At 38.0% G+C, this 19392-nt stretch overlaps 1 protein-coding gene across 3 annotated transcripts in view; it reads left to right on the top strand.

Annotated features, from left to right (window-relative positions):
- Positions 1–3867: 3867 nt before the first annotated feature.
- Positions 3868–19392, top strand: part of AHCTF1 (AT-hook containing transcription factor 1) — a gene marked incomplete at its 5' end in the record, with an annotated part of 75552 nt that continues 60027 nt past the window's right edge. For 2 of the 3 annotated variants that reach the window (XM_081297653.1, XM_081297652.1), the window contains 3 exons: positions 9755–9908; positions 11737–11990; positions 14844–15024. In XM_081297653.1, coding sequence (XP_081153779.1) covers positions 9755–9908; positions 11737–11990; positions 14844–15024 — 589 coding nt within the window. Of the gene's footprint in view, positions 4078–9754; positions 9909–11736; positions 11991–14843; positions 15025–19392 lie in introns of those variants that run through there. The other variant, XM_081297654.1, reaches the window with a different exon arrangement.

Raw genomic sequence — 19392 nt, 5'->3', positions numbered from 1 at the left:
AAGTTGCTTTTCACACATCATTTTATCCTTTAATGTTTCTGCATTATGACTCCATTTAAGTCTTACAGAGTTAGTGGGAGTGTATTTTATTTTTTGAAACTGTCCTGATCATCAGACTGAAAGGCTCTAGAGCTTCTTTTCTAATCCTTCAACATTGTAACTTTGAACTTGTGATCCTCCTTCCTTAGCCTCCTGAACCACTGAGATTACAGGCATGTGCCACCACCTCCAGCTCAGCATGTTTTAAAAATAAAACCAATTCTACCTGTTTCAAAATATTTGTGGCAAATCATTTGACAATTAATTCTCCCATCTACCAAAAAAACTGCTTGACCTAGAACATTTTTAGAGTCCCTTATTAATAAAGTATTGTGTATTTTCTAATTTGGTGAAATTGTAAGTATTTACTTATTCACTAAACAATTACTTTAGCACTTCTTTATATGTCATCCACTGTGTCATCATTGGAATGTAGTGAGGAACAAATGGAGATCTAATTAGTGACACTTCAATAAGGTCCAAATTCCCTGAAATTAGATGGCTGTCAGTCACTTCAGGATGCTAGATTGGAACTGAAATATTGTCTCTTGAATAAAATACTCCAAATGAAAACATTAGGGTCTGTATTATTATCATTATTGTTTCCTGGTCCTTTTTATTAATATTATTGTATCTTAATGAAGGCATGGGTTAAAAGAAATGAGTTTCTGAGCTTGGTGCCTGATTTTTTTTTAATCTTTAAAAAAGGAAGTACAGTAAATAACATCTTTTCTTAACTGAGAAAGGCTCAAAGAATGAAGTAACCTAATTAAAGTCATGTTGCTAGAAGTAGTGAAAAGCATTAAAAAACAAGTTTATTCAGCTCCAAATGATCACATTCTTTTCATTACTCTATGCTTCATTCAAAAAGAGAAATCTTTGGAGCTGTGTTTACCAAAGTCTGTTGTGTGGAACACTAATGAGGCAAGATGTTCTCATGTATAAATAGATGCCATGGTCAAACAACTTTGGGAAATGCCAAGCATATTAAAGGTAGGGGAGTATTACATAAAAGAAATATTTAATTTTATTTAATTAGCTTTTGCCAAACTCCTTTGACTACCAAACTTAGATTATTTTTTTCATTTGACATTTGCTAACCTATCTTGAAATTAAAAGAATGTGGCATATGCTTACATGACTGAAAGAAAAGGAGAGCTTTCAAGTGGAAATTGAGTTTATAAGGTAATTTAAAAAGCAGTAGCTATGAAAGAAACATTTTCAAAAGATGCAGTCTGTGTTCCCAGTGTAGCTGGTTTTTTTCCCCCCAGTGTATAGGGGTTTTGTGGGTAGGTGGAGAGAATCAAGGGCAAAAAGGGGAAAGAGACATAAAATAACACAGCCATATATTTTCAATGTAAACTTTTAGTGATTCATGGGCCTCTGATGAACATTTAGATTTAGACAGGATGAGAAAAGGCTGGGAGACCCTGAAAGGGAGAGCAAAGAAAGGATTCTTAGGAAGTATGTAGTGAAATAAAATAGGACAGGTAGCGTTGGTCCATACTATAAGCAATCATTCAGAACTCAGTCTCTTGGTAATGATGGAAATATTAAAATCTGCAAGACCATGAAGAAAGTTGACTAATCTGAATAATAATGAGATAGATTTTTAAATTTTACAATCAGAAGTTTTTTATTTGTTTTTGGTGGTAGTGGGGAATTGAACCCAGGGGTACTTTACAACTGAGCTCATCCCCAGTTCTTTTTATTGATTGATTGATTGATTGGGGTGGGGAAACAGGGTCTTGATTAAGTTGTTTAGGGACTTGCAGTAGCTAAGGCTGACTTCCAACTTGCCACCCTCCTGCCTCAGCCTCCTGGGATTACAGGCGTGTGTCTCCACCCTGGTTTCAGAAGGGATTTTACAGCAAGGTTAATAAATGTCTTTTTATGAATCAGTCAATCCTCTGATCCAGTTCCTGTTATTCCAAAGGATGTTTGACTTTCAACTCACACAGCTCACCAGACAGCACACCTGGGTTGAAAATTGTCTTTTGACTGCTAAGAACAGCATTTAAGAATTCAGCATAAAGTAGTTTCAAAAGATGGAAGTGTACAATGTGGAGCAAAGCAAGAACATAAATCAGCATATATGAGAGAAGGATGTTTTCTGTTTGAAGAGGTCCATTGGGTTGCAGGTGTATCTCGGAGGTAGAGCATGCCCAGCATGCCCCTCCTCACACAGAAAATTAAGACAACTTACAATAAGCAAAATCCTCTTTTATTTTTTTTATCAGGGATTGAACCCAGGCGTGCTTAACTACTGAGCTACACCCTCAGCTCCTTTTTATATTTTATTTAGAGACAGGGTCTTGCTTAGGGCCTCGCTAAATTGCCAAGGCTGGCTTTTAACTTGCAATCCTCCTGTCTCAGCCTCCCAAGACGCTAGTAATCACAGGCTTGCGCTAGGGCACCCCGCTAAAGAAAAAACTTCTATTGCGTAAGTGGAAGGAGGTACTCTTTTAACTCCTCTTGTTTTGTGTGTGGTGGATACCGCCCCCCCCCCCCCATGGGCCTGTTAGAATCCTCATTCTACCTCGTTTTTATTCGATTTACCACTTAGTATATTTGATTTACTACTTAGTATTACACATATTTGGTGCTGGGACTAGTTTTTTTTTTTTTTCAGTTGACGATGGACCGTTTATTTATTTATATTTGCGGTGCTGAGAATGGAACCTGTTATTCACGCATGCTAGGAAAGCGCTCCACCACTGATCCACGAACCCAACCCTGCTGGGACTCGTTTTTTTTTTTTTTTTTTTTTAAACAGTAGCTTCCTATAATTTTATGTGGTGCTGAGGGTCTAACCCAGTGCCTCACACGTGTGAGGAAAGCCCTTTACTACTGAGCCCCAGCCCCAGCCCTCTGCTAGGATTAGATTTAAAGGAAGATACAAACCAAAAATGGTAAGAGATTTGGGGTAATTTCTCTATTATCTATATTATTATTATGGTGCTGGGGATTGAACCGAGGACCTCTTGCACACTGGGCACACGCTCTACCACTGCTATACCTTCAGTTCCAAGCAAATTTTTGACGAAAAACATTAGGCTAGGCGGCACCTTCGGCCGTGAAAACAGGGTAGAATATCTGAAGAAACACGTAGGAAAGGCAAAAAGCTTTTCCCTAGGGGTCTGGAGGCCCGCTTTTGGCATGGAAAGTCAGGACATAGGACGAAAAACAGGGTAAATATATCTGCCGATGGGGGAAAGATTACCACCCGTCCGCCAGCAGGATGCGCGAGAAGATAACGCCGGGACTCTCTCCCGCAAGACACCCTAGCCAGCAGGAGTAGCACCGAGTCCCGCCGGGCGCGACCTCGGGCGAAAACTACCACTCCCGACGCCACACCCGGCGCGCAGGCCGGGCCGCCGGAGCCGGTCGACGCGCAGGGCACTTTTCTCCCCCTTAGCTCATCCAAGGCCGGGAGATCCTAATTTTTGTAAACTAGCCGCTCTTCCAGATGCACCTTCTTTTCCTCTTCCTCCCGCCGAACTTACTTTCACGGGAAGTTTGAAAATTCCCGCGGAGCCGGCGCGCGAGGTCGGAACCCTCGCGAGAACTTGGTCTCCATAGCCGAGATCTCCTCTTCTCTTCCCCTCCTCCTCTCCTCCTTCTCTGCCCTCCTCCTCCTTTTCCCCTCCCCTTCCCTCCTCTCTCGGGTGTGTGTGGGACTCCGTCTGTCCGCCCAGGGTAATACGCAGAGGAGCGCCGGCGCTGTCCAAGACTAGGCGGCAGAGTCGCGAGGGGCAAGACTCAGCACCGAGGAGGGGCAGTGTCTGCGTTTTAGCCGCTGAGCAGTGTGCAGGCCTGCAGCCGGCGAAAGCACTCTCGTGGGGGGCGGGTGTGTGTGGCTCTGAGGTGGCCGGGAGGTCGCAGGCCGACAAGCAGAGAAGCAGCTTCCGCGGGGCGGAGGCTTGTGTGCCCAGCCCGTGTATCCTGGGAGATGCTGTGACGGACCCGCGCGGAGGAGCTCACGCCTGGCCTCGCGCCCCCCCGGGACTCGGCGGCCGGGTCACCCGCCCTTCTCAGGTAGGGGGAAGGGAAGGCGGGGGTTGGGCCGCGCGGCGGAGGGCGGGTCGGCGCGGCCTGGGCCCGGCTTGTCCCCGCGCGGCGCCTCGTGGGGCCTAGGCCAGACGCATGCCCGCGCGGAACGGGCCCGAGGGGGCGGACGCGAGCGGCGGCGGTTGCTGCACGCTCCAGCGTTCGACCGTTGTGTTATATAACCTACTTCGAGATGGAGTGGCGGCACATGGCGGCTGCGGCGGACTGTCTCGGTGTTTGTTTCCCGCCCTGGCAGCGGGATCCTGACCCGCCCGGGACGGCTTCTTCACTGTTGTTGCCCCATGCGGTTGAAACCTTGGCGGGCCTTCCCTCCGGGGAGGCTGCTTGCTCTCTGAGTTTGTCTTACGTTGGCCTGTATTCCACACGTTCCTGGGCCTGCCTCGGGTGAGTCCGGGGCAGGGAAGAAAGTTTGTCCCGAGATTGGAAAACGTGCGGCGTGCATTGAGCGAACCCTGATAAAGGAGACTTCCAGTTAATAGGAGGGCTTGCAGTGGAGGTTTTATGTTTTTGTTTTCTGGGTAATGGGGACCAAACCCAGGGACGCTTTACCATTGACCTACATCCCCAGACTTTAAAAGTTTTTTCTGTTTTATGTTTCTTTTTGGGGGGCCGGGGGTGAGTCCAGGGGATTGAAACCAGGGGCGCTGTACCACTAAGCCACATACAGCCCTTTTCATTTTTTAAATTTTAAGATCTGAGGTCGGTAAGTTGCTGAAGCTGGCCTCGAACTTGCGATCCTACTGCCTCAGCCTCCAGAGTCATTGGGATCACAAGTGTGCGTCATCATTCCCATCAAATATTTAGAGTTTTCCTTTTTTTGGTACCGATTGAAACCAAGGGCACTTCACCATTAAGCCACATTCCAGCACAGTCACATCTCTTTTTATTTTGAGACAGGGTCTCCTTAAGTTGGACGACTCCTTTTGAGACTGTGTGTGTGTGTGTGTGTGTGTGTGTGTGTGTGTGTATGCTAGGATTGAATGCCGGGGCGCTTTACCACTGAGCTGTACCCCCATCCCTTTTAAATGTCTATTTTGAGACAGTTTCCCTATGTTGCTTAGGGTCTGGCCAAGTGGCTGAGCTGACCTCAAACAAGCCTGCCTCAGCCTCAAGTCACAGGGATTACAGGGTTGGTCACCTGCACAGGGTTGAACTATTACTTTTGCTATGGTTCACTTGTTTTGCTTTATGAGGGGATATGTTAATTTTGTTATGAAATACAAGGAAGTTCAAACTAAAGGTATGCAGTTGTAGGAAAGGAGCTTTCTTTTGTTTATTTTTAAAAAAATATTATTTTTAGTTGTAGTCGACACCATACCTTTATTTTATTTTTATGTGGTTCTGAGGACTTGAACCCAGGGTCTAGCGCATGCAAGGCAAGCGCTCTACTGCTGAGCCACAACCCCAGCCCTGTTTTTTTTAATTTTTGATAGTGGATATGAACCAGGGCCTTGCAACATTATAAACATGCACTGCACTGCCTGTCTACGATTTTTTTTTTTTATTAAATACTTGGAGAAATGGTTGAAAGTGTATCTTTATAAGAAAACGTAGGTCCTCTGGAAGCTCTGAACTTGAGTTTGCTCTTGATATTCTAGAGTCCATGAATGTGAACTTTCATTGTAAAGGATCTATAAGGAGAGACAAAATTAGTTGTGAGTTTACCTGTTTTGGAGGATTCTACCAGGGAGGACAAGTGTGGGAAGTGTTATGGGAAATCCACATTCTCATTGTATTGTGACTTTTTATTTTTTGATTTTTCACTATTTTTAGTTTTAGATAGACACAATATTTATTTTTTAAAATATGTTTTTTTAGTTGTTGATGGATCTTTATTTACTTATATGTGGTGCTGAGGATCCAAGACAGTGCCCCATACAAGCTGGGCGAAAGCTGTACCACCACCAAGTTACAAAAGTTCAGGCTCATGTACTGTGACTCTTGATACTAGTTTTTAAATATTTGTACTGTAGTGTCATTGGTTCCCAAAACAGCATTCTTATTATTGTCATTTTGTTACTGGTGATAAAACCCAGGGGCACTTTACCCTTAGCTACATCCCTAACCCTCTATATTGTTTTTGAGACCTGGTCTCACTAGTTGCTTAGGGCCCTGGCTAAGTCACTGAGGTTGGCCTTGAATTTCTGATCCTTTTGCCTCAGCATCCAAAGTCACAGGAATTACAGGCGTGGCTCTGCTCCAGAGAAACTATTTCTTTTGCTATTGGTTCACTGGTTTTGTTTTGTGAAGGGATATGTTAATCTTGTTATGAGAGCCAAAGAGGTTCAAACTAGAGGTGTACAAGTTATAGGAAAGGAGCGTTATTTTGTTTTTGTTTACTTTTGACGGTCGATGTCCAACCGGGGCCTCGCGCATTTAAGCACGCACTTACCGCCCGACCGCCATGTTTTTTTAAATAGTTGGAGAAACCGTTGCGAGTGTATGAGCTCTTAGTAGAAAACGGATGTCCTTTGGAAACTCTGAACTTGAGTTTGCCCTTGATATCCTCTAGTGTGTGAATTTTAAGAACTGTCTTTTGTGAACTTGGATGGCAAAGGGTCTGTGAGAGAGTCAAAATTACTGGTAAGTTTAAGTGTTTCGGAGGATTTTATCAGGGAGGACAGGTGTGCTAAATGTTAACGGGAGATTTACATTCTCTCTTACTGTGACTTCTTTCTTTTATTTTCAGTTTTAGTTGTAGATAGAGAAAATACCTTTAAAAATTTATTTTTGTGTCTTGCGAAAGTATTGAAGGCAGTGCTTCATACATGCTGAGCAAGCACTCTAGTACCGAGCCATATGTGCAGGATCTGTACTATGACTTATATTTTTAATTTTTTGATTTTTGGTACCGGAATTGACCTCAGGGAAACTCAACCACTGAGCTACATTTGCGGTCCTGTTTTGTATTTTATTTAGGGATTGGTTCTCACTGAGTTGCTTAGCACCTAGTGCTTGATGAGGCTCGCTTTGTACTGGAGAATCCTCCTGTCTCAACCTCTGGAGCCCCTGAGATTACAGGAGTGCGCCACTGCTGTTGGCCTGTACTGTGACTTTGGATACCAATTTTATATAATGTACTGAAGTGTCTCTAGTTCCCTTGACAATCTTATTATTGTTGTTACTGTTTTGGTAATGAGGTTGAACCTAGGGGCACCTTTCCACTTAGCTACTTCCTTAGTTTTCTATATTGTTTTAGAGACCGGGTCTCAGTTTCTTAGGCTCTCACTAAGTTGCTGAGCTGGCCTCACACTTGTGATCCTTCTGTCTCAGCATCCAAAGTCACTGGGATTACAGGTGTGACTGCCGCACAGGGAAGCACAATTCGTTTTGCTATTGGTTCACTGGATTCGTCTTGTGAATGGATATGTTAATTTTGTTATGAGAGCCAAGGAGGTTAAAACTAGAGGCCTATAGTTATAGGAAAGGAGCGTTATTTTGTTTTTGTTTACTTTTGACGGTCGATGTCCAACCGGGGCCTCGCGCATTTAAGCACGCACTTACCGCCCGACCGCCATGTTTTTTTAAATAGTTGGAGAAACCGTTGCGAGTGTATGAGCTCTTAGTAGAAAACGGATGTCCTTTGGAAACTCTGAACTTGAGTTTGCCCTTGATATCCTCTAGTGTGTGAATTTTAAGAACTGTCTTTTGTGAACTTGGATGGCAAAGGGTCTATGAGGAGAGTCGAAATTACTGGTAAGTTTAAGTGTTTCGGAGGATTTTACCAGGGAGGACAGGTGTGCTAAGTGTTATGGGAATTCCACATTCTCTCTGTATGCACTGTGACTTTTTTCTTTTTTAAATTTTAGTTGTAGATAAATGAAATAAAACTATTCTATTTTTGTGTGTTGCGGAGGGATGAACGGCAGTGCCTCATACATCCTTGCAAGCCCCCCACCAGCAATCTGCAACTGCCAGCCCCATGTACAGTGACTTTTGGATGCCGGGAGAAGCAGGGACTGAACTCGGGAGCTTTCGACCACTGAGCCACATTCCTAGCCCTATTTTGTATTGTATGTAGAGACAGGGACTCAGTGAGTTGTTTTAGTGCCTTACTGTTGGTGAGGCTGGCTTTGGACTCTCAATTCTCCTGCTTCAGCCTCCGGAGCCGATAGGAATACAAGGGTGCACCACTACGCCCGGCTGTACAGTGACTTTTGATATCAAATTTTCAATAATGTACTGAAGTGTTACTAGTTCTCTAGACAAAATATTTTATTACTCTTTTTATTATTTGGTATTGAGGTTGAACCCAGGTGGCCTTTACACCTAGCTACATCCCTTGCCCCTTTATTATTTCTGAAACAAGGTCTCACTTGTTTAGGCCCTCACTAAGGTGCTGAGCCAGGCCTGGGACTTTTTATTCTCCTCTGGGATGATTCAGCCTCTGGAGTAGCTGGGATTACAGACATCTGCCTGTCCCTGGCTCTTAGTATGTGTCCAAATATAATTATTTTGTTGTCTGTAGACAGTGTATTTATTGAGCAACTAGATTAGATTTTTTTTTTTTTGATGAAGACTGGACCTAGAAGTGTTTTCCCACTGAGGCACATCCCAATCCTGTTATTTATTTATTTATTTATATATTTTTTGAGATAGGGTCTCACTAAATTGCTCTGGGTCTTGCAAAATGTTCAAGTGTTATGGGAATTCCACATTCTCTCTGTATGCACTGTGACTTTTTTCTTTTTTAAATTTTAGTTGTAGATAAATGAAATAAAACTATTCTATTTTTCTTGAACTTGATGATTCTCATCTCACTCTCTTGAGTCTCTGGGATTATAGGCATGTACCACTGTGCCTGGCTCTGGACCTTCATCTTTGAGAATTTCTTGAGATTTCAAAGGATATTTGTTTTCTTCTGTGAGTTGCTTAGAGTTCTACCAACCTGAGACTTATTACTTAATAATAAATTTTTCATATGAGGATTTTTGGATAACATAGGTTAGAGTCTGGTCAAAAATTTGTTTGAAAACAATTTATTTTTCTATGTAGACTAAGAACCAAGGTCAAAGTAGACAGTTTTATGACTCTATCCCATTCAATAAGTGTTTGTTTTACATAAGATGATATGTAGCCCTGTGGAATTTAATAGGAGTGAGGAAAAAGATACTTTTATATTTTGATTAGCTTTTTTTTTAATATTGGTAGAGGTCAGCTAGGAAGGAAATCTAGTCTCATACATTGGAAACAAAAGATAATTTTAGATACTTTTTTTCCTACCTAATAAAAGACATACCAAATTCAATTTCTCGTATTTCTGTGGGTTTGGACATTTTTCAGGGAGTTTCTCTCTTTTTACTAAAGAGATAATTTAAAAAGATCCCGTTTTCTTGTGTGTGTATGTGCATGTATATTCTTTGAAACTAGGTTAGAAAATAAGATAATTTACATTGAGTCAATTTTCAAAGAACCTAGGAAATAATATATATCCTTTGGATATGTGGCTTAATACGTTTTTGTTTTCCTAAGGCCATTTGGGAAAATTTTTAGGAGAGAACACCTCATAGGTACAAATATTACATATTTTACAATCAGGTTTTAGTTGTACCTTGTTCACTTTGTGTGGTGGCTTGCTTACTTGCTATATTCCTGCCTGGAAGTAATTAAGTATATTATACAATAGTATAAATGTATCATAATAATGTTATCTTTTAAAAATATTTACAGTGCAAGTATGCGAGACTTAACAGCTCAAGTGACTAGTGGTCTCCTGCAGTTCCCAGAGGTGACTATTCAAGCTCTTAGAGAAGATGAAATAATATTAGAATCTGTGCTTCGTGGAAAGTTTGCTGCAGGTAAAATAATGTTGCTGAAAGTTTACTCATTTGATTGACCTATCAGATAAATAAATATTGTAGTTTCCTTAATGTAGGATTTTTAAAAAGGACATACAGTAAAGTCTCTTGTTTTGTTTTGGTACCAAGAATTGAACCCAGGGATGCTTAACCCCACTGAGCCATACCCCAGACTTTTTAATTTATTTATTTTTTATTTTGAGACAAGGTTTTACTGAGTTTTGTTTTAGGGCTTGTTAAATTGCTGAGACTGTCCTTGAACATGGAATCTTCTTAGCCTCTCAAGTTGCTGGGATTATAGTTGTGCACCACCACGCCCAGCTTAAATTATTATTATGACTATAACTCCATATTCAACAACTGTATATTTCAGGACACATAAGCAGTGAATCTGTGATTGACGGATTATGGTTAATTTTTCCTTAAACCATACGTGTGTGTGTGTGTGTGTGTGTGTGTGTGTGTGTGTAGCTTCTGTTATCAAATATCTGTATTTTTAAAGTAGAGATAATATAATAATCAGTAAAAGTTTTATTGGTGATGAGTTTGAAGATTAGAACCTATACAGTCTTAGGAGTGGAAAAAATCTGATTATAATCCCTTGTTGATAAAAAATTTTTAGAAAGATTTAATTCCTAATTCTGCTAATATAAATAAGATCTTAGTATGTAGGTTTCAGATTGTGTAATACAGGAGAGAATCATACCAAAGTATGGAGGATTCTAAATTCAAGGCCAGCCTCAACAGTTTAGAAAGACATTGTTTCAAAATATAAAAAAAGGTTAGGGTTATAGCTCAGTGGTAAAGTCCCCCTTGGGTCAATCTCCAGTACCAAAAAACCCAAAGAACAAAAGCAACTTTTTATAAAGGTAGGATAGAAATGTGTTCTATTTAACCATTTTTCTTTGTAGCTGAGAATTACATAGGTGAAGTAACTTGATCAGATACCAAATGGCAGAAAAGAACTTTGAACCCTGGCATTCTGGGTCCTCTCTATACCATGCTATTTTCTTAATCTAAAATTTGTACTACTATATAAAATATATGTGTAGCTACCTATCAGGATGCATCTCAAATTTAGTGTAAAATTATCACCATTCATTTAGTTGTTCAAAGGAACATTCAGGGTCCATTCTTGGTTCTCTCCATATCTAGTTAGTCAACAAGCTAATTATCTGAGATGATATCTATTTCCAGTCAATCCATTTTTCTCTGTCCATTGCCACCAACCAGTATATTATCATCTCTTCAGGAATAGAATTGTTATATTTTATAACCACCATAACTCCAAGTTTAAAATTTTTAAGTTGTAGTGTAGTACTTAAAACACAAGTTTTAGTTAGACTTGATCTCCTTTAGAACTGTTTTACCTTGAAATTAACTGACTTTGTACAAGTTAAACTACATTAAACTTTAGTTGCCTTATCTCCGTATTGAGCTTTGATGAGGAATAAATGCAAAAATGTATTTTTGCACTATGATACATTAATAAGCATTCAGTAAAGGCACATAGAATGGTGCCTTTACTGAATGCTTGTTAATGTAGTCATAGTTGCTTATTTTATGTTTCACAAGTTTTGTTCTTTCTTTTCTACCATATTGTTTCTCAGTTTATGTGAGTGCACAGTGCGTTCAATTAATTCTACTGTTTTTGAGGACCTTTCTGTTTTATAAATGCTTAGGTTTCAATTTGGAGATGATTTATAAAGGTTTGTGTAATGAGTTGTGTATTATATATTTATATGTAAAAGAGCTAACTGCTGTTGAGTTTTGTTGTATGCACACAATATTAAAATAAGAAATATTTTTGCTTTTTGTTCCCCCTTAGGGAAAAATGGACTTGCTTGCTTGGCTTGTGGTCCACAACTTGAGGTAGTAAACTCTGTAACAGGAGAGCGGTTGTCTGCATATAGATTCAGTGGAGTAAATCAACAGCCTCCTGTAGTCCTTGCAGTGAAAGAATTCTTTTGGCAAAAGAGAAGTGGATTGTTAATAGGATTGGAAGAAGCAGAAGGAAGTGTTCTTTGTCTTTATGACCTTGGTGTATCAAGAGTGGTTAAAGCAGTTGTTCTTCCTGGAAGGGTAGGTACTGTTTCAGATACCTGGATAGTCTGTTTTCAAAATTGAATGTTTACAGGAATGTGTTTACTTTAAGAGAATTCATTGCTACTGTACACTTATCAGTGTTCTTTTATGTAAATGTGTTATTCTTCAATAAAAATTTCAAAATAAAAGAGTTCAAGATGCTCTTACTATCAAAGGAACTTAATATTTAAATATAACTTCCTATTTTTCAGAATTAGAAAATTCTGAAGTAAAAATAGTTATGAATGATAGTATTCTAATACTTGTTTATGTGAAAAATATCACTTGTGTCTTGTTTTTATCTCCAGTTGTGTTCTATAAGGGCCCTCAGTATATCTAATGTTAGATTCTTAATTTTTTTCTCTTTAAAGTGAGAGTGTAACCTTGGAGCAATATGGAAAATATAAAATTAAAATTTTAATGTTATAGCTAAATAATAGTGTTATTTATAATCACCATTTATTAATTCTAATATATTTATGCCTTCCATACATCAACAAGCTTACCCAGTGGAACCTATAGAAGTACTTTAAATGTTGGGTTGTTTGTTTGTTCAGCAGGTTTATTGTTACTTTTCTATATATACCTGATGAAAGAATATACTTATAAATACACAAACACATATACAAATATAAAATCGTAGAAGAGTGGAATGGTTTGGAAGATTCAGATTTTGAATGGTCTGGTTCAATATTAGGGGCCTTACAATGTGTGATGATATATTTTTATGTTTTAAGCAGAATTCTCATGTAAAAAGGTCCTTGGATTGTCAGGAATGGAATTATGAGAAGAAAAAAAAAGGACACTGTTGTATGTAGTTCAGGTCAATAATGATGAACTGAACCAAGGAAATGATAGAATTATAGAATGAAGGTACAGATTCAAAATATATTCGGAATCAAAATGGATAGGACTCATTGACCATTCGGATTACAGTAATTGAGTAGGAACAAGAGTTAATAAGTTCAACAATAATAAGTTACTGGTTGCTCATTTGAGTAGATGCTTGATATGTCATAAGAAGGAGGGACTCCAAGAGAAAGAAAAGATGTGGGTTAATGATATTAGTCAAAGGAAGTTTGGTTAGGGTATAATATCTTCTAAATGTTTTTAATTGCCTCTTCTAAAATAAGGTTAACACTGATAATCACTTCATACAGTATTTGTATGAGGAATGCACTCTGTTTTACTGGTATTATGGAAACAAGTTATTTCAATATTTATAGATAACATTACATTAATAGAAAATTCGTGAGAGTACAGCTTTTACAATTAGAAACACTTTGTAATGTTTTGTGTACTAATGATAGAGACACCCAGGCTTTTATCTGTAAAAATAAATTATAGCCTGAAAAATACTTTGAAATTAACGCATAAGCTACTGATACTGAATTTCCTTTCTCCGGGACATTCATCAGTAGTAGAGTAGAAATAACCACTTAATCATCATATATCATACCTAATTAGTTTTGTGAATTAAAATAAAATATAAGCTGGCTGTGGTGGCAGATGGCTGTGTTCCCAGGTACTGGGATTGCTTGAGTCCATGAGTTTGAGGCCAGTCTGAGCAATGTAGCGAGCAGATGGGCAATTCAGTACAAATATTTGAAATTTGACTTATGAGATGAAGGGGAAAAATATGACTCCATAAAGTAGCTAAGGATAAGTTTCTTAAATAATTGATCTAGTCATTGCCAAAGCTTTGTATGAGGTCTATTAGAATATAACCCATTTAGAGAAGGTTGTCCCTCTTAGTCTAAACAGGACTTAAAATTGGGTTTTTAATCCAGGTATTGTGGCATATACCTGTAATCCTAGTGGTTTGGGAGGCTGAGGCAGGAGGATCACAAGTTCAAAGCCAGCCTCAGCAACTTACCAATGCCCTAAGCAATTCAGTGAGGCCCTGTCTTTAAAAAAAAATACGCAATAAGGCTGGGGATGTGGCTTAGTGGACAAGAGCCTCTGAATTCAATTCCTGGTTACCCACGCCCCCCAATAAAAAAATTGCGTGTTTGATAAAAGTAGACAGTAGGGCTGGAGTTGTGGCTCAGTAGTAGAGCACTTCCCTAGCATGTATGAGGCACTGGGTTCGATTCTCAGCACTGTATGTAAATTAGTAAAATAAGGGTAATATTAAAAAAAAAAAAAGGACTAGACAGTAAACTTTTCTGGAATGATTTGTTATTATTTTTTTCTGTTTCTGGGGATTGAACCCAGGGGCACTTAAGTACTAAGCCACATCTCCAGTCCTTTTTTTTTTTTTTTTTTTAATTTTTTTATTTTGAGACAGTCTTGCTAAGTTGCTCGGGGCCTCACTAAGTTGCAGAGCTGGCTTTGAACTTTGGATCATTTTGCCTCAGCCTCCCAAGTCGCTGAGATTGCAGATGTATACCACTACACTGACCTGAGAACAATTTGAGTTTTATACTTAATGATTTTTATGGCTTATATAACTTGGCTAAAATGTTTTATAAGTTGGCTAAATGCACTGCAGTTACTTCATCTTTAAATAGATAATTACATATAGTTCAGTATCAGAGGATTATTGTGAACTTTAAATGAGCCAGTTAATGCAATGTCTGGCACATAACAAGCTCTTTGTAAACATCATTTATTCAGCTTCATGATTTTAATATTTTCAAACATAGTGCAATTCTTAATATATCTGAAGATTTTTGTTATTACTTAGATTCACAAGTATCACTTGCAAATTTATGATTTTCTATTTGATAATGGTTAAATCTGTAGTAAATCAATAATCTGCTTTAACTTCAAATTTTGTTTGTTGTGCTGTTGGTTGTGTTTCTTAACTTTGTAGAAGAAAAGCCAATCATATATTCTGCTTTCTAGGTAACAGCTATTGAACCTATAATTAATCATGGTGGAGCCAGTGCAAGCACTCAACATTTACATCCAAGTTTGCGATGGCTTTTTGGTGTGGCAGCAGTGGTAACTGATGTTGGACACATTCTTCTTATTGATCTTTGTTTGGATGACATGTCGGGTAGTCAAAGTGAAGTAGAGGCATCAGGTAATTAATCATTCTTTACTTGAAACTAGGAGTACCTGAATGTTCTGATGCAATAGATTGGTTATTTAAAATGCCCCCAAATTTTTTATATAGAAAGTGCTTAAATAAGCCTGACTTAATGGGGCCCAACTGTAATCCCAGTAACTCAGAAGGTTGAGGAAGGAAAATGACAAGTTCAAAGGCAGCCTTGGCAATTTAGTGAGACCCTGTCTCAAAATAAAAAATATGAATTGGGGATACAGCTCAGTGATAGAGTATCCCTGGGTTTAATCCACAGTACCAAAGGAATGAAGGAAGGGGAGGGAAGGGCAGGAGGAGGAAGGAAAGAAGTTATCTATATGTCTTATTTTTATTGTGTGCATCTAGGCACTGTAGAACTTCTTGTGTGAGTTGCCCTATTCTGTTTTCATATCATAAAAGTAGACCTTGAAAAAGGTGGGCACTAATTTGTTTTCATATATGTACTTGAGTAAGATCTGTTAAATGCCAGAAGAAGGGCTAATAAAGATATAAAATCTTTATTTTTATTAGCTAGTATAAAGTTATCTAGCCAGGTGGGATCTGACAGTATGTTTTTGACATATTGTTTGTTTCTTTGGGAAGGCCAAGATATAAATAAAAAATTTTATAGGAAATAACAGATTAATTTAAAGTTTTCTCACAAAATAACATTTTAAAATAGAACTAATGCTATTCAAATTCAGTGAAAGGGAGGAGGGACCATTTTTCTTCTTTAAATGCTTATATTTATAAATCTACTCTTTTTTTAAGTACCTTTGGTTTTTTTAAAGTATGAGATTCTTACTTGATTGGTATTGGTAATGAGCAAGAACTGACCTAAAAGTAAACAGTGTGTATTCTGTAAGCTTTCCTGAGAACCATTTGATCTGACTTTGAGGTCCTTTATTTTTATTTTTAAAAATGTTTTTGCAGTGCTGGAGTTTTAGCCCAGGGTCTTGAATCTGCTAAGCTCTACCACTGAGCTAAACCCCCAGCCTGAGAATCTTTAATTTTTAAAGTTTTTTTGTATCTATTTCTATTTTAGAACTGTGGTAAAGTTTATTTATTTATTTATTTTTTAGCTATACATGGACACAATACCTTTATTTATTTTATTTATGTGGTGCTGAGGATTGAACCCAGTGCCCCATACGTGTGAGGCAGGTACTCTACCACTAAGCCACAAACCTAGCCCCTGAATGAAATTTTAATGAAAGGAATTGATAAGCAAAAACAATAGTAACTAAAACCAAATTTTTAGAATATTAGAAATGGTTTGACAAGTCTTTATAGGAAATTAATCAAATAATTAAGGTTGATGTGTTTTGTAGATGTTATCATTATAGGCTCAAAGCATTAGGACATCTTTAATTTTAGAAGTCAGTTTTCAGGTATACCTGGTAATTTTATAATGAAATTATCTGGATTCTGACCAAAACTTTTCTTAATGAGAATTAGGAAGCGATTATTATTATATTTTAACATAGCCATTTAGACTTAGACGTCACTGAAATATACTAACATAGAAAATGGAGTTCCCAGTATATATACTACAATATTGCCCAACTCAATATTTCTTATACATTTTCCATATTAATACAGTTAGGGTCTGCCGTATTCTTTTGAATAAGTATAATACTATATTGTATGAACTATTTATTTTAGCAAAATTTGATTGGTATGCTTTAAAAAGCAATAGCAGAAGCAGAAGAGATTGAAAAGGAAACTGTTTAAGTACAATGTGCTTTGGCTCTTTTTCCTCCTTTGTAACAACAAGAATGGAATCTGCTCCTGCAAACAGTTATATCAATAGATTGGCCAGAATTTTTTTTTGTTTTTCATTAAGCATTATAGACATCTTCAAGTAGATTGAATACAAGAATTCCCATGTGTAGATCATCTGAATTCAACTAATTTTTTTGGTGGGGGGATACTGGAATTGAACCCAGGATACTTTGCAACTGAGCCTTTTTATTATTTTGAGACAGGGTGTCACTTGAATTGCTTAATGTCTTGCTAAGTTGCTATGGTTGACCTCAAACTTGCAATCTTCCTGCCTCAGCCTCCCTAGTCTCTGGGATTACAGGCATGCACACCATGCCCAGCTCAACTAATTTTCAAATTTTACTGTGTTTATTTTCTTTCATTTCCTTTTCCCTCTGTTATTTTTTTAAAAAAATATTTATTCACAATACCTTTATGTCACTCATTTATTTTTTACGTGGTGCTAAGGATCGAACCCAGGGTCCCGCGCCTGTGAGACGAGCGCTCTACCGCTGAGCCACAACCCCAGCCCCTCTGTGTTAATTTTATAGCAAATATGGGTACTTTGACATACAACTAAATTGCTAACAGTAATTCTTTAGGGGCCCTGGGGATGTAGCTCAGTAGAGAGCGCTATTCTAGCATGTACAAAGACCCTGATTTGATCCCCAGCTCCACCGCCACACATAAAATTCTTTGGTATATACTATTTTCAATCTATAATCATTTTGCTGTGATTATCTAAAGCATCTTTTTATATTTGGGTTGTTTGATGTTTGAACCTGGATTTAATAAGGTTCATACATTAATTACATTAAACAAGTTTCTTTGAATGCACAGAAATCCTCTTTTTTTTTAATATTCTCCTCAGTTTTACATTTAACTAAGCTTAATTTTTTTTGAGAATTTTAATATTTATTTTTTAGTTTTCAGCGGAAACAACATATGTGGTGCTGAGGATCGAACCCAGGGTCCCGCGCGTGTGAGACGAGCGCGCTATTGCTTGAGCCACATCCCCAGCCCCCAGAAATCCTCTTTATATGCTGTTTTTGTTTACTTTTTAATATCATTGACTTAATGAGGAAGTTAATTATTTGTAGAATGCACCCTTATTTTGGAATTATGTGGTTTCATGTTGCATTATTTATATTTTGTATTTTTCAAAATATATATGTATATATTTAGTTGTAGTTGGACACAATACCTTTGCTGAGAATCAAACCCAGTGCCTTGCACATGTTAGGGAATACTCTACTGTTGAGATACAACCTCAGCCGTGTATTTTGTATTTTTTGCAAATGTAAATTTGCTTTTATTGAAGATCAACATTTAAGATTCTGGTCAGGATACTTTGGAGGTGCTAAGTGCTTCATATTGCATTATATTGGGAAGTATATGATGCCTAGGTGTATCCTAGTCACGGTGGACAAAAATTGACAATATGATCCTTCCTTTTAATCTATAAGTCAGTAGTTTTCAACCAGGGGTGAATTTTGTCCTCTAGGAGATGTTTGTCAGGAAACCTTTTTTGGTTGTTACTACTAGAATGTGATGGTGCTTCTAGCTACTATAGTTAAGAGACCACAGATGCTATTTTATATCCTATAGGCACAGGATGGCCTTCTACAGCAAAAAATTATCTGGCCCTAAATGTCTATAGTGCCAGGGTTGAAAAACCCTAGTTTAAATAGTTTCTTTAATTGAAATTGTCATTTGATTAGCAGCTGCAATATTATGTCTGTGTTTTGCAAATTGATGATTCTTTAATTTTGCTATAATCTGAAGAGGAATTTTCTCATTAACTAGTGCCTTTTAGCTACCCTGAAAGTACAGAAAAGGCAGGATAAATATTTACTGATGAAATACTAATTTTCAGAATAAGAAGTTGGTCTCTAGTTACTTCTGATAGTTCATTAAGATTTTTATAGGTGGGCAGGGTAGATTTCCTCTTCACTCCGCCCCCCCCCCTTTTCTTTTTCTTTTTTTTTTGGGGGGGGAGTATCATGAGCTCATGAGATATAAGGTACTTAGTGTTTCATTTGTTTTCATTGCTTGGATGTGCTATCTTGGCTCATGAGAGCCCCTTTAGGTTATCTGGATTTATGCTAGGGTTTATATTACCCTCAGGAACAGTTATATTAACAGGACAAATCATCTGCTGTAGGTTTTTCAGTCTTAAGTAGCTTCTTTAGATTTCTGACAGCAGATGAACTGGGCTCATCCTACATAGGAATCCTTCAAGGAAAAGTATTGAAGGTGTAGTTCTAAAATTTAAATCAAGAATCAGCTTTATTTATGATTGGCAAGGAAATTGAAAGTAGTTTAGATGTATTAAATTTTTTAAATTACACAATTAAGTGTATTTTAAAATTACAGCATTTAAATAGTTAAAGGTAGTTATTTTCTAGTTCAGCATGATTTGTCATCTTTTTTATTTTAATTGACTCCATTTAATTAATTCAGTTGATGCTGGATGACTCATTTTCTTTTGTGCTTTTCAGTTTCTTTTTCTTCTTTTTTATTTTTTTGGTATGGGTGATTGTGCTCAGGGGAACTTAACCCAGGTTGGCCTCGAGCTTGTGATCCTCCTGCCTCACCTTCCTG

The sequence above is a fragment of the Spermophilus citellus genome (genome assembly GCF_964194105.1).
Source record: "Spermophilus citellus genome assembly, chromosome: 6".
Lineage (NCBI taxonomy): Eukaryota > Metazoa > Chordata > Mammalia > Rodentia > Sciuridae > Spermophilus > Spermophilus citellus.
The sequence above is the reverse complement of the archived record's forward strand: the minus strand, read 5'-3'. Positions and strand labels throughout refer to the sequence as shown.